Source organism: Eupeodes corollae, chromosome 2 (assembly GCF_945859685.1).
Source record: "Eupeodes corollae chromosome 2, idEupCoro1.1, whole genome shotgun sequence".
Classification (NCBI taxonomy): domain Eukaryota; kingdom Metazoa; phylum Arthropoda; class Insecta; order Diptera; family Syrphidae; genus Eupeodes; species Eupeodes corollae.
In genome coordinates this window covers 114,677,570-114,701,980 of record NC_079148.1, presented here as the reverse complement: position 1 = coordinate 114,701,980, position 24,411 = coordinate 114,677,570, and the positions used below count along the sequence as shown (strand labels likewise).

At 33.9% G+C, this 24,411-nt stretch overlaps 1 protein-coding gene across 1 annotated transcript; it reads right to left on the bottom strand.

The window, feature by feature from the left end:
* Positions 1–24,159, bottom strand: LOC129944326 (uncharacterized). The gene is made up of 8 exons (XM_056053682.1): positions 23,835–24,159; positions 7,485–10,835; positions 7,302–7,413; positions 1,989–2,383; positions 1,748–1,903; positions 902–1,685; positions 577–753; positions 1–468 (listed from the first exon to the last, which is right to left on the bottom strand). The coding sequence occupies exons 1-8, from the start codon at positions 23,913–23,915 to the stop codon at positions 329–331; spliced, it is 5,196 nt and encodes a 1,731-aa protein (XP_055909657.1). The 5' UTR covers positions 23,916–24,159; the 3' UTR covers positions 1–328.
* Positions 24,160–24,411: the final 252 nt, after the last annotated feature.

Below are 24,411 nucleotides of genomic sequence, written 5' to 3'. Positions count from 1 at the left end.
TAAATTATAAAACTGCATCAAAGATGCAAATATTTATTTCTTTTTTTTAAGCAAACCAACACACGGTAAAAAACATGTATACAAATTCATAAGTTTTAATTTAAAGCTTTTAAAATAAACATTTTTTCAAATCAGTGATTAACTTTAAAACCATTTCAATGACATCTATTAATTTTCATTTTCTTTCATTTCTTTTATTGAGTATTTATCTCTAGTATCTACAAAAAGCCTATGGCAAAATTATTTGGCGTAAAATATTATTTATAAGTATGTCCCTTCTTACACTTAAATCTAAAAATAAAACTCCCTTCGATTTATGCCGCATCAACTAATCTGTTGGTTGCATTGAAAATCGAATTTTCTCATAAATCCAATTGAGATACTTTTCAATCTTAACATAAACACCAGGTTTATTAGCATGACCGCATTGCTGGCCCCAGGATATAATCCCATAAAGCGTTTCCGCATCTGAGAGAAAAATTTAAAAATAAAAAATAAAAATGGTTAATCAAATGTCAAAAGAACAGATTCAAATAAAAAAAGAAAAGGAATTCAAAGAAAATATAGAAAACTCACCTGAATCAGAGCACACAAACGGTCCACCCGAATCCCCCTCGCACGCATCCACACCCTCTTCAAGGAAACCCGCACAGAACATTCCCTCGGTAACAGAATTCCCATAGACGTGTGGTAGCTTGCAGACTTCATCCGATATCACCGGAATCTCTGCTACTCGAAGGTTATTCGAAGGAGCTAAACCAAGAACAAAAGCAAATACCACCCGAATAAGTAACCTCAAGTCCACAAAATCAACCTCATACAAACAACAAGGAAATCAAAAACAACAACACCAACAACAAAACTACATATTTGTGAGAGGGAATTTAATGTGTACACTCACTTGAGACTCCCGATTGAATAGAACCCCATCCGGATATGGTGCATCTCCGACCTTCCTTATACTCTGTTCCTTCCTGTGGCAGACAAATTGGTTGGATGTAATCGTTGAAACGAACCGGATTCTTCATGACTATCACAGCAATATCATTGTTCATGTGGGTGCCCTCTCGGAACTTTTCATGAATATACCAGTTCTCAATGTAGGAATCAATTTCCGATGATTCGGCAATATTTGCATAGTGGTCACCTAAGCGGATGAAGTATGCTCCCTTTGGGTAGCCAACCAAGCAATGAGCGGCAGTAAGGAGATGTTTCTTTGAAATCAGAACCGCTCCACACCAATGGCTGGAGATGCCACCACGACCTTTAGTACGGATGGTTGCTTGCCAGGGATGGTGACCCCTTTTTGCGATATTACCTTTGACGACACGTTCCAATTCTCGAGGGAATTCGTCTGTCAAGTTTGCATTAAAATGTCCGCATACCTTGCGGGAGTTAGTGGACTTGCTGGACCGTTCCATTGGATAAAGATCCATGCCGATGTCATCGGATGCTGCTGTTTGTACATCTTCTTCTGAGTTTGATGGACCTTTAGTTTTGGTATTTTTCGAAGGTGGAGCTGAACCTGGTGTACATTTGAGACTGACGTCCTCGGTGTGGTTGCAATTGTGCTCACCCCAAGACCAATGGTTGCATGTGTCGAGAGAAGTCTCGTTTCCATAGCACGAAAGTTGATCAAGCCAAATTGGTCCAGTGCCAGGTCCAAAAGCATTCTTAACTATTGCCTAAAAAGTTATAAATGGAAAATATAGTAACATTTAATCTTGTAAACGAAGGAGTAACCCACCGCAGGTCCATAAAAGCCCAAAGAGTTGCACGCAACTTGGGCCTCTGTTTGTCCGAAATCATCATCACAAACCGTTCCCCAAACACCACGATACAGAACTTCCAAACGACCTTCCTGCTTCGACCTTCCTCCTTTGAGTCTGAATTCCACAGTCGACTGCAAAGTCATAAACACAATTCAATATGAGTCAAACCTTTCTCCCGCTCTTCGTGGTTATTTATTAGTCTAAGCTCATACTCACATTACAAATCGCTGTACTTTCATCCGACTTGTCAGTGCAATCGGGAACATTGTCGCATACGAATGCCGGTGGAATGCACTCCTTTGACGTGCTGCACAACCAATAGTCATTGGGGCATGTCATGACCGGTGTCTTGCACTGTACACCAGCAACTTCATCAGGGCCACAATCACTCACTCCCCATCCCATGAAACGACAGTCCTTTAGAGAAGTTTCATTTCCCGCACAATCAACTTCGTCCATAATAAACGAAACCTCTCCTCCATCTGCTGGCGGATAATATGAGTTTCCGTGTACTTCACTTGCTCCCAGGGGGAAACCCAGTTCACGACAAACAACATTGGCATCTTGAATTCCGAACTTGTCATCGCACACATAACCCCATTGGCCAAGGACTTTATGATGAATCAAACAAAACAGAGTAATATAAAATTATAAATCTCAGTTTATGTTGGGCGATATTAAAAGGAAAATATTAAGTCATTAACAAAATACAAACAAATTTAAAAAGTTAACCAGATTCAGCTTGAAAAAAGAAAATTTAACCAGTGTTGTTAAATATACAAACTAAATATTCCCTGGATCAAAATTTAAGCTGCTTTAGTTGCTTGAGTAAATTAAGGTTCGGGGTAGAAGTTTTTGTTAACGGGCATTACGGGAAAAACAAAATGGTTGATTCAAATTTTATTAACCGTGCTGTGATTCAATGTATTATTCTGAATTTTTGCCCACAGCTATTAATTTGGTGCCAACGGTCTTTTAGTATATTAAATTATTTTTTTAACTCTCAGCTGTCACATTTCTTAATGGGGCATAACAAATTCTAAAGCTTCGACGTTTGGTTGGGAACTACAGGTATTTGGTAGTGGTCATAAAAAATAACTGCACCCTAAGCAGCATCTTGTTTCCTTTCGTCTAGTTCCGTTCAGTTTAAATAAACAAAATGGCGACAAATTAAAGTGGAAAGCTTTTTGTTTTCCCGGTGAAATCTTGAATGACACTTAACAAATCATCTGTCAAATTGACTGTCACTAAGTTTATATTAATTTGACGTTTTTAGTGAATAAACAGTCCGTAGAGAACTAGAGCCTAGTGACTTACATCTCTCAACCATTCCTGTGTACGAGTCATTTTAGGGATGGAGGGTACCTCTAGTTTTTACGTCGAATCTGAATGGCTAATTTGAGAAAGAACTTTTCATGACAAGTAACCGTGAAAAAATGCAGATAGCACAAGCATGACAGTCCTACACAATAAATTGTGAAATTGTGTTTACATATATGTACATACATACGTAAATATTTCAATCTCTTGCTATTTTGGGAATAGAAAAATAATAGCCATACCCATAGTAAGTTAGCGAAACCTACGAATGTCATCTGTCAAATTGGCTGTCAGCCAATTTGTGAAAATACAATACGTATTATTTTAGTTACAAATCCTTAATTTCTATCAAATAGCAAAGTGAAATTTTTGACATTTGGAAATATTTTGTCAAAGGTTCAAATATTATGACTCTTTTTCGTTCTAAGCGTTCTTCCAGCGTGTTTTGACCGTTTTTGAGATGTATTTAGAAAATTATGTATTCAAAGCTTTATTTTGGAAATGCGACAGCAACAGCGTTACTAGACTTTTAACAAGTCAGTTTCTTTTTTTCATTCACTTAAAATTGTATTTCCTTTTTTTGATTTAAATATAAAGAAATATTTTAGAATTTCTTTTATTTCATTATTAAATTTAAATATTTAGGTATAAGCACATGACAAGACTACGGAAAGTGTTCAATTAGTGCTTTTTTATGAACTTGTAATTTAAATGTTAAAAAGGAACGCTTGGTATTAAAAGGTGAAAGTGGGTTAACTGTTTGTCCCGTTTCCTAAGTTGGTTTCATGTTTTCAGGGTCTAAAAATCAGGAAAAACCAGCGAAATCTCTTAATCTGACTTCGCTTTGAAAATGTATAAAAAAAGGAGCGGTAGCAGGCATAATAAGAAATGTACAATTTAAAACAAAATATGTAGATCATCTGTTTTAAAATCATGATCACCACCGCGTATTGCAGGCGGTTTCGCAAAGGCTGCATTGGCTACAATTATCATTGGGCAAATTTAATCACACAAATTATAGAATCCAATGAATATTCTACGAAGGAAATCAAATGTCAGTTTTGACATATAGAACCTAATAAAAATGGCAACAAATCAATACAAGGGTATCTTGGATAAGTGGATTTTTAGATACCTTGTTGAACGAGTTGGATAGTTGTATTGAGATACAGTTGTGTTCATAAAAATAGCAGTGCTGGTCACATTTTATTAGATTGTCGATTATTCAAATAACGGAAATTCTTACAAAAAATTACCATGTTACTTGCATCTAACGGTCTTTCGTTTTCATATTAGAGACTTTTAGCTTGAAGTTATACCCTATTTTTCGCGGGTGAACACGCATTATTTCAAACTCTATGGATATAGAGTGTTCATAGAAATAGCAGTGCTTTTGATTTTATAATTATATAATAATATAAAGTGTTAAAAATTCAATTTTTTTTAGTTTTCGTTAAGTGAATATTTTACTATGTACGTTTTTAAGTATTTGTAACATACTAGCATATAAAAAATTAATAAATAATAGCTCAAAAAAAACAATGGGACAGTCAAGACACTGAACCGAAGAAATTCGAAAACTTATTAGAAAAATGCGTTTGCAGGGAAAAACGTACCAACATATTCAAGACATCCCAGGCTGCTCACCAAAAATGGTCAGTAACGCCTTACAATGGCAAAATAAATCGAAAACGCTAGGCTCAAAAAGGATGACTACTGAAAGAACTGACAAAAAAATATTCAGTTAGCAAAACAGAACCCGTTTATAGGCTCTAAGAAAATAAGAAATGGACTTCAACCTGTCTGTTAACGCTGTCGCAATACGAAGACGTCTCTTAAAAGCGAAGTTACCAGCCCAAAGTCCACGCAAGGTACCATTCTTTACGAAATGGCATGTGGCCAGAAGAATGGAGTTTGTTAAAGCGCATAGAGATTAGGCAACATTGAAATGGAGGAATGTTCTGTGGAGCGATGAAAGCAAAGTCGTCCTTTTTTGGTCCAAGGGTCGTCGGGAATATGTGACAAGACCCTTAAATGCAGAAATCGATCCACGGTACACTATAAAAACAGTGAAGCATGGTGGAGGAAAAATGATGATATGGGCTTGCTTTTAATGGGTGGGGCCTATTTGTCTAATCGGGGGTATAAGCGATGCAACCGACTATGTGAAAATTCTCGAGGAGGATATGTTACCCTATGCTGAAGACGAAATGCCGTTGGTTTGGTTATACCAACATGACTATGACCCAAAGCATACGTCAAAAATGCAAAATCATGGTTTGCGCAGAAGAAGTTATCCTTTATGGAGTGGCCCGCTCAATACCCCGACCTTAACCTCATCGAAAATTTGTGGGGCGATGTTTAGAACGCAATTCATAAAGCAAAACTCAAGAATACGAAAGAATTGTGGGAAGCAGTGCGTGATTCGTGGAACGCAATACCAGTCGCGAGGTTTCAGGTTTTAGTGGACTCGATCCACCGTTATGTAACAAAGTACCTACTAATTGTAAGCTTACATTATTTGTAAACTTTCATATAACTTATTACAATTTTTCTTACTTCTTACGTAATAGTTCTAGTGCTTTGTCATGCACTGCTATATGAACAGCTATATATTTAAAAAACCGTTTTTACTGTGACGAAGTTAACGGTAAAAAATCAATAATACTTATTTTCTGTTTTTATGAATAAAATATTTTAGTTTGTTATTAAAAATTTAATGAAATATATTATAACGTTCATATTGAAGGCCTTTTTGTTTCATTTAGAGTTCACTGCTATTTTTATGAACACAACTGTAGCTGTCAAAAAATAAAAACAACTTTCAGCAGTTCACTTAAAGCAGAGAAACGTTTAAGCTTCGAAGTCTAAATTGTTGTAAGATAAAACATTTAATCTACTCCGTCTATTATGTACAGAACATCCTCAAATACGACTTCAAGTAACATTTTGTATCTTTTTGTTTACCAACAAATTCAAAAAGCTGAAATCAATTTTCAAGTTTCTTGAAATTCAACCATGTGTTGAATCAGCTGTTCTGTCCGATACCTACATACCTCAGAAATTCTTGGAAATCTTTGGATTCCTTTTTTGACATCTCAGCTGTTTTGAATCAGCTGATATTTTGCGCGTAAAACACTAACAAAAATTTATCCAAATACCCAATCTGTCTGAGATTGAACGCAGTCATTAGAGTCTGTTATTGACATGACGTGTGAAAAATTTAATTGCAGTTTCATTATATTACTGTAAAGCTTCCACCACTGGCGTACAATTGCTTACACGTTTTTATAGCCAATTTTTGTATATATTAATTTGGGGAACGTATCGGAATCCCGCTTTTTAAAATCCCATTTTCAAAAAATACCGAAAAATATGTTTTATAATCCAGTCTTCTAAAATGCCGATTTTTTGAAATCCCGTCTTTTAAAATCCCACTTATTCCAAATGCCGATCAATTGCAATTCCGCTTTTAAAATCCCGTCAAATCCCAACAATCCCGTTTTCTCTACAAAATACGTGCATTAAACACGTAAAATAACACTAGAAGTCAAAGGGGTTTATGTTAAATTACTTGACTAAAATATTATAATATCGTAATTTGTTTTGTTTTTACTGTACATAAACATTAGTTTTTGTTTACAATATTAACTCTTCCACAAAAATATACATAGGTACATCCTACAGAAAATCTACCTCTCGATAACGGTTTTACTGCTATCGAAGACTTCGTTAATTGATTTGAGTTTGTTTTTAAAGAATACTATTTTACTTCATATTTTTTATTTTTTGACAAGTTGTATTTGTTAAAGGTTCCAAAAAAAGGAATCTAGAAAAATATCGTTTTTAATTTGTTTTAATTTGTTCTAATTTCAAATTTGAAATCAAAACTAGTTGTTTAATTTTAAAAAGCTCGCGTGATTTTTAAAAATTAAGCAATTAGCAATTAAGGGATTACCAGAAACAGGATTATTAAAAACCGGGATTATAAAAAGCAGGATTGTAAAAAACAGGATTTTAAAATCGGGATTTTAAAAAACGTGAATATAAAAACCAAGAACTCGAACCCAACCCATTAACTTTAACAATGCTTTATCAAAAATACTGGATCAATATTGACGAAAGTCTGCAACTATTTACAAAAAGCAGATACTTAGTAAAACTTGGTTGCAATATGAACTCCTAATAAGAATAATAGCATTTACTTACTTTTCACTTCAACCCTTCCATATCCTTCATTGGACAATCGAATTTCATATCCCAGATGCCCACATTGCTCTTCGTCCTTCTTATTTTCACAATTATTTATACCATCACACGTCTGAAATATAAATCCTGTTGTAGTTTATCAAATCAAGACCCTTACATAAGTGTATAATATTTGCATCTCACCTCAAATGTCTTGACACATTGGCCATTTCCACAATCAAACTCACATAAATCAGTTTCCTTAACATTTCCCACTGCTTCTGGGCTGGTTTCTTCTAGAAAGGGTGTTGTGCTCCTCACTACTCCGGAGGCGGCGGCAGTGGGTCTATCATCATCTTCACCAACACCTGATGCACCTAATTCATTCCCAAAAGGATTTGGCATGTTAGGATGCATTTGATGGAAATGTCTATTGTGTCTTTCGCTTTGGTGATATTTGGATGGTGGAGGATGTTGAACTGAGGAAGAAGGGAGAGGAGGTGGAGGAGCATAGCTGGGTGATAAACTGTTCTGTTCACCTGCAAAGACAATTTCAACATCTTTACGCAAACCATCAGGTGCAACACTGCTCCTGATGGTAGTAGTTGAGGTGGAAGTCGGATCGAGTGACTGGGATAAGTTCATTATGTGAGACTCGGCTTTGGAAACCATATCATCTGTCACTGTTCCACTTCGATTGATGTAGGGACGTAGAAGAAGTTTAATTGCCTCACTTATAGGCATCTGGCCTGTTTGTTCATCATTGGTGTCGGTTTCGAGAGGAGCAGCTCGATGAACACTCATAGGAGTTGTAGGCTGATAGTATTCTCGATTGTAGCTCGGTGGCGAAAGGCCATGGCGTTGGGTAGTCGTAGGAGACATATGATGGCTCGCAATCACAACACCTCCATCATGACTGAAAACGATATCAGGTTTAAAGTTATCCTCTGGAGTTTGAGGAGTTGTTGGCCAAAATTTGGGAAAAGGAGTTGTGGTCCAAGATCTGGGAGAAGGTGTGGTACTCCTGCTTGGAGGATAGGTCTTGATACTTGGCCAAGAGGTGTTTCTGGAATGAGCTACACCGGAATAGGATGGACTATAAAATGGATTGGGATGGATCTTGGTTGTAGCATTCCGAACTTCTGGAGGTGGGAAGACTTGGAAGACGCGTACATTGGTCTTTAATGGAGGTGGGGTAGTCGATTGGATAGAGGGTGGTTGTGTGCTTGAAAAAGGGTTAAACGACGACGGAGGCTCAGAGTCAGGAGGCAGAGGTGGAAGCATGCCACCAAACAGATTCGACTCATCGATCCTGATCCAGGGATTGTCTCTTGAAGAAGATGTGGGACTGATGATGACTGAATCAGCAGGGTTGGGACTATAACTTGGAAGTGGTGGTTCAGGTCTTAGCCAAGACGGTGTCACGGAAGATGGTGGAGATTGTGCTACTGAATCTCTTGATACAGGCTTCGAACTAGGTCTGCTATTAGGCAACGTGAAAGAAGGATACACTGATGAGTAGTCGGGATATGGTTCTTCCCATTTCGGAGTCGTCGTTTGTGGAACAGGCAGATTATTTCGAATATTTATATCATAAATTGGGTTTTCATTGGGAAATGTCCTGGGGTGGTTTTGGGAAGGCCTTGATGCTGGTGGCTGAGGAAGTGGAGGTGGTTGCAGGTCAGGAAATTGCTCAGGAATCTCCGATTGTCTGTCATCAGAAGAAGGAGGAGACACATGTGGAGGCATGAGGTTCTGATTTGGGATATTTATAGCATCCATTGAACCATCGCCTCCCTGAGGATAAGAGTCAGGTCTTCGGTTACTCTGAGGTGGTTGGTATGAACCCGAATTCAAGAACACTGCATCTCTCGAATCTACTGGAGGATTGCGACCTTGAGCATTGAAATCAGGTCTAGATGGGGGATCTTGGAAGTTTGGTTGAAAAGGATGTGGTAAGTCTTCGTCGGGGATCTGAAATTGTCTGTCATCAGACGTTATAGTTGGATAAGGAGGCATAAGATTAATATTGGGGATGTTTATAGCATCCAGTGAAGGATCTGAAGGAATCGAGCGATCAGCAGTGGGGGTGAATACACCTCGAATGAAATTGCGTCTATTCACGGGCAGCGTAATCTCGGATATATCCGCCCCAACCACATTCGTAAAAACTTCCTCAGATGGCTGATTGTCGTCAACAGGTTGTGCATAGTAAATGGTGGTGTCGGTGCCAGGTATGGGAGTGCTTCCAAAATAACTGTTTGGATAATTACTTGGAGGAGTTGTTGTTCCAGAGCCTTCACGATTAAACCAAGTTGGTTTAGATGGAATTGGCTGCTGCAGAATCGGTCTCCATCCGGATGGCTGTGGGTTCGGTGTTGGCGTCCATGAGCGGACGGGAACTGTAGAAGTTTTCGTCGTTGGAGCGGCCGGACGTGTTCGATTCATGGATGTCCAACGATTTCTGTAGATGAGTGGAGTGCTGACGGTCGGTTGTTGCGGCGGCGGCGATACGTGTTGCGGATAGTGATTTTGATGACTTCTGTGAGTGCAATTATGGTTGTGGTACATTAATGAGCCAGCGCTGGATGGACCAGATGGGTAATCATGATGGTGGAATCCGTGCTGGTGGTGATTGTGATTGTGGCCGTGGTCGTGATGGTGGTTGTGATTATGTTGCCAGCCCTTTCTCTGCGGCTGGGTAGGTTGATTTTGTGTTGTGGTAATTTCAAAATTCTTTCCGCCACGATTTCCGCTCCACGATGTAGGCGATTGTGATGGCGATGAGTTTAGAGAAGAGTCATCACCTCCTCTTGCTGCTCCTCCTCGTCCAGTACAGTCGACCTTGGTGGCAAAATCACATACCTTCATGCGTGGATTGAACATTGTTTGTGGCCCACAAGTCTGAATATGCATTATGCCACTGGCACAATTCAAAAACTTGGAGCAATCATTTGGATGAGGCAAAAGACCAGTGTGTCCTTGTGGGCAGGAAACCTCCATATCCTCTGCCTCATCGTGCCGTTCTAGTCTACCCAAACGATTGTTGGTTGACTGTGAATTCTCATATGATTTAGCATTTAGTCCCTTGCAAACCACTTTGTTAGGGTTGTCACATTCCAGAGTGTCACCATTGAAGACAGTTCCTGGGCCACATGTTTGAATATACGCACGTCCCTTCCAGCAATTAACGAACCTCCTACAGTCATACGGATAAGGAAGCAATCCTGTGTATCCCGACGGGCAGCCACCATAGTAATCATCGAGATTGTTTGCATAATCTTTGCGGTCATGATTTGCATGGCGTTCTTGTTGTTCAATGGTGTCTCTACTGCTGCTGCTGATGCTGCTACTGCTTTCCTGATAACGACCGAACGATGATGATAACCTTGGGTTACTTTGCGAGCGGTAAGAGGGAATCACCTCGTGGTGCTGATTCTGATTCTGATGCTGGTGCTGGTGGTTGTGGTGGTGATGTGTGCGTTGCAGTTCCCGAGCTATGTATGGATCCAAGCGATAAGATTTTGTTTTCTCAGTGTAATGTGGATCAAAGATCTGAAATAATAAATCAAACACAAAATAAATAAACAATCTCTGATGAAATTGTTTCGATTTCTCAATAAAAATTTTATATTTGAAACATCGATGAAGTGCATTTATTTATTTGTGGTATGTGATTGGGAGGATTTATCATCATTGATGGAAGAGTTAAGGTCAAACCGAAGGGTTATTGTATACACACAATGGAATATGTGAGATTTCATAATAAATCTTTTTTCTGAGTAACTTTAAATAGTAGTTTTCTAGGTGAAGTTTAAACTTGCATTTATTGTAGAATTGAAATGTGAACTTTTTTATATTGAATTCCAAGTTGATAAGGTTTTTTAATTGTATGTTGATTTGTTTGTTTTTGTAGTTGTTCCTACTTGCAAAATATGCAATAAATAGGGAAGTGAAAATCATGGTGTGTATTGGTCAAAAGCTAAGTATACTGAAAGATCTTTATAGAAAATGGATTTTAACAAAAAATATTTTAAATAAACTACTGATTCCAGTATTTCAGATATTTATATAATTTATATCTAAAACTTTTGTTGATTGAGATCATTAATTTCAGCGTAATCGGAAACTTTTGCCAATCCCAAAAAATTGTATTGCCAAACATGTTCGTAGTGGAAAATATCATACAATTTTGCAAGACGAACGTGATGCCGGAATTCGTAAAAATTTTCAACTAAGATGAAATTCGTGATAGTTCTTAGTATTTTAAAGACTTGATATTATATTTCTTTCTTTTGAACAATAAACGTTTGCGTTTTCCAATGTTAAAACGAATAACTCAAAGTGATGAAAAATACTTCGAAAGAAATTTGAATCCGCTAAGATTGGTCTTTCAACATTTTTCAAAGTTTATTCACGATTGAAATAGAAACCAATTCAATTTTTATTCTTGCCGCATTTGAACAAATTGCCATTTTTAAAATCCACAAACATTTTTCTATCGTTTATGTGAGTTGACATATTCGTTATTGATAAATTGCTTCTTGATTGATTGCATTTAAAAGCTTCGTATGATACACATTTTCAACTTTTATAGTGCATCATATTTTCTACAAAAATAGAAAATCTGTTTTCTGTCGACTTTTATTAAATCAATACAGAAGTATTTTTGATAGAACTTCAATTTTTTTGAGAAACACTTTAAATATTGCAAAATATTGACAATAATATTTATATGAAGTCAGTATTTTGTTTTTATTCCCAAGATATTTAAAACGAAATTCAATTTTAAGTATCTTTTTTATTTTTACTGTCAATAAGATATTTATACTAGTTTTTACAAAAAACATTAATAAATCTTATTTTATTAAAAATCAATTTTTACTTATCTGTAATTGTAATTTGTAGGTATTTATTTTTTTTTTGTATTAATACAAATTGATTTGATTTTTCTACAAAACAAAGCGTTTGATTTCAATATCTTTTTTTCCGAGATAATTTAGCAAAACAATTTTTTTAAATTATAAATATATTTATGGTAGGTTTTTATTTAAATAAAATATGTTATGTGTTGCATTACTTTAAAAAAAAAAAGAGTCTGGGATGCGACCCACACTGATAACTTCCCATCCCGTCTGTCGATTTGTCTTCCTTAAAAGTTTGTCTATACGTACTCGTATCAATTTTTACCAAATTTGCGTATTATTTTTTGTAGATTTTATATTTTATGAAAAAACGGACTGTTGGATTTTTATATAAAAATTACTGAATATCGATATCAATATTTTCTGTGAAATAAAATAAATTTGAAGCCAATATTTTTAATTTTTGAATAGCTATTTGAGTCGAAATTAAATTTTTAACAAGTTTTAGTATTGTTTTTTTTTAGAGTTTTATTTTTTATTAAATAACTCTCAATTCGATTTTTTTTCAAAATTGTATGGAATGTTGAAAATAATATTTCTTATAAGATAAAATTAGTTTGAAGCCAATATTTCTAATTTTTGAAAAGATATTTTAGTCGAAAATCAATTTTTACCAACTTTTGTTAATTTTTTTTTCGATTTTTAGTTCTTGCACAAAAACTGTCAATTCGATTTTTTTCAAAATTTTACCGAATGTTAACAACAATATTTTTTGAAAGATAAAAGTAGTTTAAAGCCAATATCTACAATTTTGGAAAAGATATTTGAATCAAAAATCAATTTTTTCCAACTTTTATCATTTTTTTCTTAGGTTTTAATTTTTTGTAAAAAACACAGTCAGTTCGATTTTTCTCAACATTTTTAGAATGTTGAAAACAATATTTCTTAAAAGATAAGTTTGAAGCCTAAATTTCAAGTTTTTGAAATGATATTTGAATGGAAATTCAATTTTTACCAACTTTAAGTAATGTTTTTTTAGATTTTTATTTTTTATAAAAAGAACTGTCAATTCGATTTTTCTCAAAATTGTATAATATGTCAAAAACCATATTTTTCGTTGCACAAAATTGTTTTGGAGATGAAATCATATTTTAGTCTTACAATTTTGGAGGTGACAAATTTTTTTTCAGTTTTTCGATTTATAAAAAAAAACCGTTAAATGGAATTTTTCCAAATATATACTTGTTTGGTATCACATTAGAGTTTATTATTAAAAATTAAATTGGGTGGCGCAACAGTCCTTTGCGAACTAGGGCCTAGTGACTTACTACTCTCAACCATTCCTGTGTGCTAGTAATGTTGTCAGGAATAGAGGGGACCTACAGTTTATTTGCCGAAACCGAAGGGCTAATTTTGAAAAAGCACTTTTTCATGACAAGAGTTACTCTTGGAGAATTTGTCAATTCCTCGCAAGAGGCAGTACCCGTGAAAAGACTTTAGATGGCATAGGCAGGGATCGAACCCAAGACTTCTGGCATGACAGTCCAACGCACCATCATGCCACGGGTACTAGAGTTTATTATATAAAATTTTGTTCAAGTCTCTAGCGTTTTTGGTTCGTAAGATATTTAGGGTTAACCAAAATTTTCACCTTTTTTTCAAACTGCTATGGTAAAAAAAACCACCCACGTGCATCTTTCTGGCTTTTTATCTGTATAACAAAATTTATTTGAAATCGGTATCTCTTCTGGTTCTTGAACTATGGAGGACGAAAAAAACGTCGCGAACGGACGTACGAATGCACGTACACACGCACGCACAGACATTTTCCTAAAAATCTTTCATTTCGACTCTAGGGACCTTGAAACGTCGAGAAATGTCAAAATTTTCAATTTGACAAATCGGACCCATTGCAATAACTTCCTATGGGAAGTTAAAAATGTGTTTCATTTTGCATAGTTTAACCGAAATTGTCTCTTAGCACACTCATTCAAAAAGAACTTGATCCAATTTTGTAGCTTATAATACTCCAGATTTTTAACGGTGCAATTTATCTACTTAAATGTATGGATGTTGTAGAAATTTTATCGTCCATAGCTCAAAAACCAAAAGCGATATCGACTTCAAATAAATTTTGTTATACAGATAATAAGGCAGAAAGATGCAAAAGGGATCTCGAGAAAGTTGCGTGCGTGTTTTGTTTTCCATAGCAGTTTAAAAAAAACGTGAACTTTTGGTAAACCCTAAGTATCTAACGAACCAAGAGACTTGAATTAAATTTTATATTATATATTGTAACGTGATACCAAATCAATATATTTTTGTAAAAAAAATTCCAATTAACGTTTTTTTATAAGTCACCGTGAACATTTTACGAATACAAAATAGTGTTATCTCTAAAACAATTGTGTGCAACGAAAAAGAACGTTTTTAACATCTGGTAAAATTTTGAGAAAAATCGAATTCACAGTTTTTTTTACAAAAAAATAAAAACCTAACAAAAAAACAACACTAAAACTTGTTAAAAATTGAATTTCGACTCAAACATCTTTTCAAAACTTTAAGATTATGGCTTCTTACTAATTTTAACTAATAAGAAATATTGTTTTTAAAATTCAGAACAAGTAAGCAAGTAAGTTATTCATTTGTTTACATTTCAATATACAAAATAGAATACAAATTATGAATTTAAGAGCTATGGCTAAGCCGTCAGCCTGGTTGGCAAATTTATAGTTTTGATATTTAATTAAATTTTCAATAATCAACAAAAAAAAAGGAACTTAAGTGCAAACGTATTCTAATATTAATAATATCCTTTACTTGTAAACTGTTTTCAAAGTAATTGCTTAAGGCTTTTCAGTCACACTCGTTTAGAAATTGGATAGATTCCTGAATAGTAAATGATTGAAGGAAATTTGCCTTTGTGCTTTGAATATTGAGCATATACTTATGATATGAAAGCAATCTTTTTTCGATTTTAGTTTGCAAAGCGTACAAAATTGATTAAAACCTCCATTATAAGGGTTACCATTTAAGGAAATGTGCACACACCTTGCTTTGAATATCATGGATATTATAATTAAACTGACTGTATAAGATTCTAATTTCAGAATTCCAAGCCTTAACGATGAGTGCATCTCGAATAGAGTCTTCGTTTTTCTGAATAATGCGGTAGAGTTCGTCCTTCAAATTATGATGGTTGTTCACATTAATATGCAAGGTTTCCCTAAAGCGTTGCCAATAGATTGCCATCTTTCATACCACCAGTCCTTATTCCACAACTCATACAAAAGTAGTTCTTTTGAAAGCCTTGATTCCTCATAATGACAGCATACCTTTATTATGAAATCAGCCTGTGACTTGAGTGTATTTGACAAGAGTTTTGGTAGTCCGCTTTCCAAGTATATAGCGTAACAAGGCGTATTTTGGGGTAGTTTGAAGAGCTTTTTTATGAAATTCCTATGGAATTTCTCCATTTCCTCGTACTCATATGGTTTCTAGAAAATGACCGTCACAAGTCCATTGCCTTTCATTGCGAACTCTTGGTTGTCGTGCAAACACCATCATTTTTGACTTCTCTGTATTAATTTTAAGTCCCCATCCTTTGCATTAACACGATAAGCGATTAATCATTAATTGCATATGTTCAAGTGAATCAGAGAGTATGACAAGGTCATCTACATCACCAACAGAGCCATTCTAAAGTTCAGGACATAAGTTCACGTTTCAAAAATGAAGGTAGGATCCTTAAAGTTAGCAGGAAATGACAAGGGAAAAAAAAGTTATATATGTACGAAGCTACTTTTTCGGCAAGTGAAGGAAAATCCTTTCTTATCCTCGGAATCTCTAAAATTGTTTTTTTCAAGGAGACCAGAAATAAGGAAGTGAGAAACGACACGATCGGAAGAGTACTGTGAAAAAAAGATCTAAATGGCCGCGTAGCTTAAATTTACTTACACTTTGTGGAAGGTAAAATGGATGAAAAGGGCTACATCAACATTTGGTGCCAAAAGTCAGTAAGCTTGGAATAAGAGACAATTTCATCTTCTACCAGGACAACGATCCCAAGCATACATGCTACACAGCAAGGTCGTGGTTGTTGTATCATTGTCCAAAAATGCTTCAAACACCTGCTTAGTCCCCTAACCTTAATGCAATTGAGCATATTTCGGATGAATTGGGACGTACAGTCGCTCAAAAGAATTTTCGAAATACTCAGGAGCTAAAGAATGGACAAACATACCCCCAGAAGTTTGTTAAAAACTAATTTCTTCAATGCCTCGACGCCTTAAGGCGGTAATTAAATCAAAAAGATACGCCACAAAATACTAAATGCAATGTGTCCGATTATTTGTGAGACATGAAATTATGGAGTTGTTTTCGTTTTTAATTTCCTTGATTTAAATAGTAATTCAAAAAGTTGGTTTTGTTTATTAACTTCCCATAGGAAGTTATTGTAATGGGTCCGATTTGTTAAATTGAAAATTTTGACATTTCTCGACGTTTCAAGGTCCCTAGAGTCGAAATAAAAGATTTTTAGAAAGATGTCTGTGCGTGCGTGTGTACGTACGTTCGTACGTCCGTACGTTCGCGACGTTTTTTTCGTCGTCCATAGCTCAAGAACCAGAAGAGATATCGACTTCAAATAAATTTTGTTATACAGATAATATGGCAGACAGATGCAGAAAGGGCTCTCAAGAAAATTGCGTGGGTGGTTTTTTTACCATAGCAGTTTGAAAAAAAGGTGAAAATTTTGGTTAACCCTAAATATCTTACGAACCAAAAACGCTAGAGACTTGAGTTAAATTTTATATAATAAACTGTAACGTGATCTCAAAGAAGTATATTTTTTGAAAAAAATCAATAACGGTTTTTTTTTCTAAATCAAAAAAACTGAAAAAAAAATTTGTCACCTCCTAAATTTAACGACTAACATATGATTTCATCTCCAAAACAATTTTGAACAACGAAGAATAATGTTTTTGAGATCTGATAAAATTTTGAGAAAAATCAAATTGATAGTTTTTTTTATAAAAAATAAAAATCTAAAAAAAACATTACTCAAAGTTCGTAAAAATTAAATATCGATTCAAATATCTTTTCAAAAATTGTAGATATTGGCTTTTAACAACTTTTATCTTTCAAAATATATTATTGTTAACATTTTGTAAAATTTTGAAAAAAATCGAATTGATAGTTTTGTACAAAAAATTAAATACCTAAAAAAAATTTAACAAAAGTTGGTAAAAATTGATTTTCGACTCAAATATCTTCTCAAAACTATAAAATATTGGCTTCAAATTAATTTTATCTTATAGAAAATATTGTTTTCATCATTCGATAGAGTTTTGAAGAAAATCGAATTGACGGTTTCTTTACAAAAAATAAAACTCTAAAAAAAACAATACTAAAACTTGGTAAAAACTTACTTTCGACTGAAATAGCTTTTCAAAAATTAAAAATATTGGCTTCAAACTTATTTTATTTTACAGAAAATATTGTTTTCGATATTCAGTGATTTTTATATAAAAATCCAACAGTCCATTTTTTCATAAAAAATAAAATCTATAAAAAATAGTACGCAAATTTGGTAAAATTGATACTAGTACATATAGGCAAACTTTTAAGCAAGACAAATCGACAGACGGGATGGGAAGTTATCAGTGTGGGTCGCATCCCAGCCTCTTTTTTAAAATATATGTATATGAGTTTCCTTATAATAAAATTTTATGTTTAATTTAAACACCCCCATACATTTTCTTAGAGAAATTGCACTGCGATTAGTCGTGGGGGTCACTGTATAAGAATATGAGGAAAATAATGAATACAGTCGGTGAGAAACAAGACGAATTAGCAGAGATAGACGAAGAAGATGATTTTTCTGAAAATCAAAATCAATAATCTTACAATTTCCGTTTTTATCTCTAAAATTAATTTATTTTGCTTTTTTGTGATCATTACAATGTCTTAAGAGCCATTTAACATTGCATCAAACGCCAATGTCTTGACAACAAAATGTACTAGTCGACAAAAACTTCTTATCTAATTAAAATTAAGGTTTTACAATGATGTCAAGTTTTGTATTCTGAAAATCTATCACAAATTTATTCCTTCCAATAAAATACACAAAGAAATAACTAAATAAGAGGTTTTTTTTTATTTCCTGAACAATTTTTAGACAATTTCTTCTTCTGATTTTGCACTGATTTCTGATCCAGAAAGAAGTTTTTATTTTTAAGACGCAGAAGTATCATTTTTGGGAGGTGATATATTTTCAGAAATATTCGGAATTATCAAATAAAAAAGGTAAACAAATGTTCCAAAAAATTGTTTAAATTTGTTCAACCATTTCAATCTTTCTCTTGTTCTTTTTTTAGACAACTAGTTTTTGAAAAACTGCTTATGAAAGGAACTTAGCAAAATCATAGAAATAAGAAGGTTAATCCCAAACCATCAGTTTGGCTTTAGAAATAAACATTCTACGATAGACCAAGTTCATAGAATATCAGATGTAATAGAAAAAGCATTAGAAGAAAAACAAGTATGTTCAGTTATTTTCTTAGATGTTGCTCAGGCTTTTGACGAGGTTTGGCATGAGGGACTTGAGTACAAACTGCAAAGGGATCTTCCCAGGCAGTACTTTGAAATATTAAAATCGTACATCTCAGACCGATTGTTAGTAAGGTACGATCAAGAATACTCCGAATTGAAGAAAATAGAAGCCTGTGTACCACAAGGAAGTGTCCTAGGTCCTACCCTGTATTTACTATACACAAGGGATATTCCAGTTGGTAATAACACCATAATGGCTACTTTTGCAGATGATACCGCAATTTTGGTACCCGACAAATGTGTCTTGAAGGCAGCAGTAAAACTACAAAATGCCGTCAACACAGTGAGAGCTTGGACCGAAAAATGGCGTATCAAACTTAATGAAACAAAGTCTTCACATATAAACTTTACAAATAAAAAGATAAACAATATTCCAATATTCATTAATAATCAAGCTGTACTTTACGCCAATACGGCCAAATACCTTGGAGTGACTTTGGATCCAAAGCTTTTTTATTTCCTGATGCAAAGCTTAAGTGGAAAGAGCACATCAAAAAGAAAAGAGAAGAACTAAACTTGAAATATAGAAAAATATACGGTTGTTTGGTTACAACTCTGATTTATCAATCCAAAACAAAATAATGCTGTATAATCAAGTACTAAGGCTTGTTTGGACCTTTGGATTCCAATTATGAGGCTGTACAAAGAAAACAAATACCGAAATCATCCAAAAATTCCAAAAAAAAAGTCCTTCGTGGAATAGTTAATGTACCTTGGTAGGTACATAAGAAATACCGATCTACATCGTGACTTACAAATAGAAATAGTTAGAGAAGTTGGTAAAAAATACGCTGTATCCCACAACCAGAGACTGCAAAGTCATACTAAGAATACGGAGATTAAGAAGAACCAAGCCTCATGAGCTTATGGTCTAAAAAAAAACATGGGAAAGTATTAAAAGTTTAAACTTCCCCCAAAGTTATTGTACAAAATTAAGAAAGAAAAATCGGAAGTCGATCCTTCAAGATTGGTCCTGATGAAGAGGTGGTTTTAGTAGTTAAGAATCCCACACTACTTGGTGTCGAATACTGCCAAGTGTCTTTTGAAGATTTCCTCCTGTCAAAAAAAATGTTCAATCTTTCTCTTGTTCCTTTTTTAGACAACGAATTTATTATTTATCGATTGTCTTACTTACTTAGACACTGTAAGTAAGACAATCGATAAATAATATTTTGTGGTTAGACAATAACTGTCTGAAATATTAAACACTTTAAAACTTGTTTACTAATAAGTATGTGCCTGGACGATGACGGTTAGTGTAAAGATTTGAAAGGGATTTACTTAATTAATTAAGAACAAAATATTGAACTTCTTTGAGGGAAGAAGTCTACTAAATTGTTCATAAACAAGCAAAAATAGGTAAACAAAAGATAAACCTCGTGTCATTTTATTTATTCACCTGTGCAAATGTCTTAAAAGTTAATTGCTATAACTTCTACGAATGATGCAAGAATATATCGGCTTATCCATTTTGCGGTTTCAAAAATATAGGGCTGGAATTCGGCATTTGTCAAATTAAGTTTTTAAACCAATTTATTTTTCAGTTGAAAGCCTGACATTTACGAAAATGGATTGCAAGGAATGCATGAATGGATTAAAACCTTCTAAAAAAATGGTGATTCTGACACAGCCATATATCGTGCTTTAAGAAGAAATTATGGTTTACATAATCGACAACCATTCGGATCTACACCTTCAAACACATAAAGTCCAGTTCACACAACAACTGAAGCCAGTTGACCATTCACAACGTAGTTGATACGTCAAATGGTTGCATGAACAACAGGCGGTGGACAGCGATTTTTCGTACAAATTTTTTTCAGCGAGGAAGCAAAATTTTCTATTTGCCGTTCTGAGAGTTCTCAAGTAATTGAAGAGAGGCCAATAAATCCACAAAAAGTCATTGTTTGGTGAGCTATTTGATCCGGAAGTGTGATTGGACCTTATTTCTTCAAAAACGACGATGGAACAACTGTCACCGTCAATTAGGAGCGTTTTGGTTATATGATAACCAACTTTTGTTTGCCTCCTATTGAAGAATATGACTGGGAACACATCTGGTTTGAAGACGGTGCCTCATGCAACGAATATAGCTTTATTGCAAAAGAAATTTCCTAGCGGCGTTTTTCTCGTCGTAGCGATATCAACTTGCCACTAAAATCATGCGATTTGACCCCGCTGGACTTTTGGGACTACGCGAAAGACTGTGATAAACCCTTAAACCTTTAACTACGTAGCACTTAAAAACCAACATTCGTCAAGTTATGGCTGAGATACCGACCAAAAAGTGTCAAAAAGTAATCCAAAATTATTTCGAAAGAATCGATGCTTGCAACAATTCGAGTGGTGGTCATTTAACCTGTGTAGTGTTTCAAACATAATGTCAACGTTCAAAATTTATGATAAAAAAGAGGCTGGGATGCGACCCACACTGATAACTTCCCATCCCGTCTGTTGATTTGTCTTGCTTAAAAGTTTGTCTATATGTACTCGTATCAATTTTTACCAAATTTGCGTACTATTGGATTTTTATATAAAAATTACTGAATATCGAAAACAATATTTTCTGTGAAATAAAATAAGTTTGAAGCCAATAGTTCAAATTTTTGAAAAGATATTTCAGTCGAAAATCAATTTTTACCAAAAGTTAATTTTTGTTTAGGTTTTTAATTTTTTGTACAAAAACTGTCAAATCGATTTTTTTCAAAATTTTACTGAATGTTAACAACAATATTTTTTGAAAGATAAAAGTAGTTTAAAGCCAATATCTACAATTTTTGAAAAGATATGTGAGTCGAAAACCAATTTTACCAACTTTTATACATTTTTTTAAGTTTTTCTTTTTTGTAAAAAAACTGTCCATTCGATTTTTCTCAAAATATGTCCTAATGTTGAAAACAGTATTTCTTATAAGTAAAAATTAGTTAGAAGCTATAATCTTAAATTTTTCAAAGGATATTTGAGCCGAAAATCATTTTTACCAACTTTTGTTAAATTTTTTTTAGGTTTTTAATTTTTTGTACAAAAACTGTCAATTCGATTTTTTTCAAAATTGTACTGAATGTTAAAAACAATATTTTTTAAAAGATAAAAGTAGTTTAAAGCCAATACCTACAATTTTTGAAAAGATATGTGAGTCGAAAATTTTACTAACTTTTAATAATCTTTTTTTAGGTTTTTATTTTTTGTAAAAAAAAACTGTCAATTTGGTTTTTTATCAACATTTTTCAGAATGTTATAAACAATATTTCTTATAAGATAAAATAAGTTTTAAGCCTAAATTTCCAGTTTTTGAAAAGGTATTTGAATCGATATTTAATTTTTACCAACTTTGAGTAATGTTTTTTTTTTAGATTTTAATTTTTTATAAAAAAAACTGTAAATTTTTCTTAAAATTTTATCAGATGTCAAAAACACTATTTTTCGTTGCACAAATTGTTTTGGAGATAAAATCATATTTTAGTCGTAAAATTTTGGAGGTGACAAATATTTGTTCAGTTTTTTTTGATTAAAAAAAAACCGTTAAATGGATTTTTTTTTTAAATATATTTTTTTGATTCAAGTCTCTAGCGTTTTTGGTTCTTCAGATATTTATTGTTAACCAAAATTTGCACCTTTTTTTCAAAATGGTATGGTAAAAAACACCCACGCAATTTTCTTGAGAGCCCTTTCTGCATTTTTCTGCCTTTTTATCTTTATAACAAAATTTGTTTCAAGTCGATATCTCTTATGGTTCTTGACCTATGGACGACGAAAAAAACATCGCGAACGTACGTACACACGCACGCACAGACATCTTTCTACAAATCTTTTATTTCGACTCTAAGGACCTTGAAACGTCGAGAAATGTCAAAATTTTCAATTTGACAAATCGGACCCATTACAATAACTTCCTATGGGAAGTTAAAAAGAAATATCATGAAAGTATAATATTGTGTATGTATTTTATTTACGTTTATTTCTTAAACCGCAAAATGGAAAACCCTCTATTATTTTCTTTAAATTGCACGCGAGTATTTTTGAAATAAAAAAACAGTATTTTGATATAATAGGTTCTCATAGTACCTACGTATGCACCTATGAACCAATTTTATTTTACTAATATATAATATTTTATATCTAATAACACGAAGATTTCCCAAATTATTGTTTTTAGAAACATCAAAATAAAAACGTCACACAATAAAATGTTCTTATCAAAACTGCTCGTATGTTAATATGAATCATCTCAAAAACAAAATTTGCAAATGTGTCGCAACATTTAAAATCCCCATTCACAAAAAGAAACCCTAATTTGAAAAACAAGTGTTTCAATCAAATAGAATGCCCCAAATTCATTGAGAACGAAAAAAAAAAACAAAACAACATCCAACTCAATCTGTTAACAAGTCCATCTAAAAAATCTCAACCATTTTTAACACATCGCATCGCCTATCCATCCATCAGTATTATTTTCGCGTGAGTTTTTTGCCACACATCAAACACACAAAAAGGCAATCAAAGGTCAAAAACGTCCTATATCATAGAGTCTATTAGCTTTAATCAATCAACACATCTCGAATTGAACATTCCTAGCATAGTATTTTCAAATAGCTATAAATTCGCATTCGACTCATCAAAAAGGGGCTACGTCGTCAACGCGACGACCGACGTTGTCGTCGTTCAAAACTACAATCTCAAAAAAAAGAACAGACAGACGTTTGTTTTTTTTTGGTTTTGTTTTTGAATCTCTAATTAAACGGTTAAGAGAAAAACGATTCATCTGTCGTTGACACCAGAAGTTCGACAATCGCCACAATCCACCCCCCAACCCCACACACTCTTTAGTATTTTTAGTTTTGAATTGTTTTTTCAATTTTTTTATTTTGTTTTAGTTAAAAACACACAAAACATTTTTAAAAACAAAAGATAGCACAAACTCGAGCACCACCGAACTACAAACAATAAAATGTGTCAGGCAAACGGAGGCAGTGGCAGGGAATTTATTAACCAAAGCTTAATGAGCAGAAGACCTCGGATAAAAACGATTTATTTTGTTTTTTTTTTTTAATTTTCACAATTAATGAATCATACTAACTCCAACAACAACACTGGTACACAAAATCACTAGCAGGAGCAGGAGTGATGTTATTTTCGAAAGTATTTTATTTTGCAACATTTTTGAATGCAAACGCTTCTCGGTACGGTGCGTGTTTAATTATATCACATGGGATTGACTTTATTGTTTTCAAAAGTGCCCCGTTTATGCGGGATGATTGTTTTTAGCTGTTTTTTTGTTTTGAAAAAAAAAAAATTCTTTTCCGGATTCAATTTTCGAAATTTAGATACAAAAGCGTAAACGATGTGCTCGCGTCGAGCATCTTCTGCGTTTTGAAACGCTTACGCAGCGAAACGGAATCAATTCCAATTAAGCAAAAATGAGGATGAGCTGTATAGAGATACTACAGAGAGGTTATAATGTATATAGATGAGCTCGAATAGATAAGACTGTTGGTGTTGAAGTCGACAATCTCTCAAGAAGCTACAATATGTAGAAATTTGGTCTTCTGTTATCGCCTGCGACGATCTTTAAGACCTTTCTCTATCTATCTATCTTTCTCGATGTTTTCTGTTTTTTGTTTTTGTTTTTCTATTTGCTTATGACGAAAAATTCT

Coding starts and splice junctions, on each gene's coding strand:
- LOC129944326 (XM_056053682.1), bottom strand. CDS start 23,915: ATGTTGCAAAATAAAATACTTTCGAAAATAACATCACTCCTGCTCCTG. Junction 1,904..1,988: donor AAAGTACAGCGATTTGTAAT/GTGAGTATGAGC, acceptor ATGACTTTGCAG/TCGACTGTGGAATTCAGACT. Junction 1,686..1,747: donor TGGGCTTTTATGGACCTGCG/GTGGGTTACTCC, acceptor ATAACTTTTTAG/GCAATAGTTAAGAATGCTTT.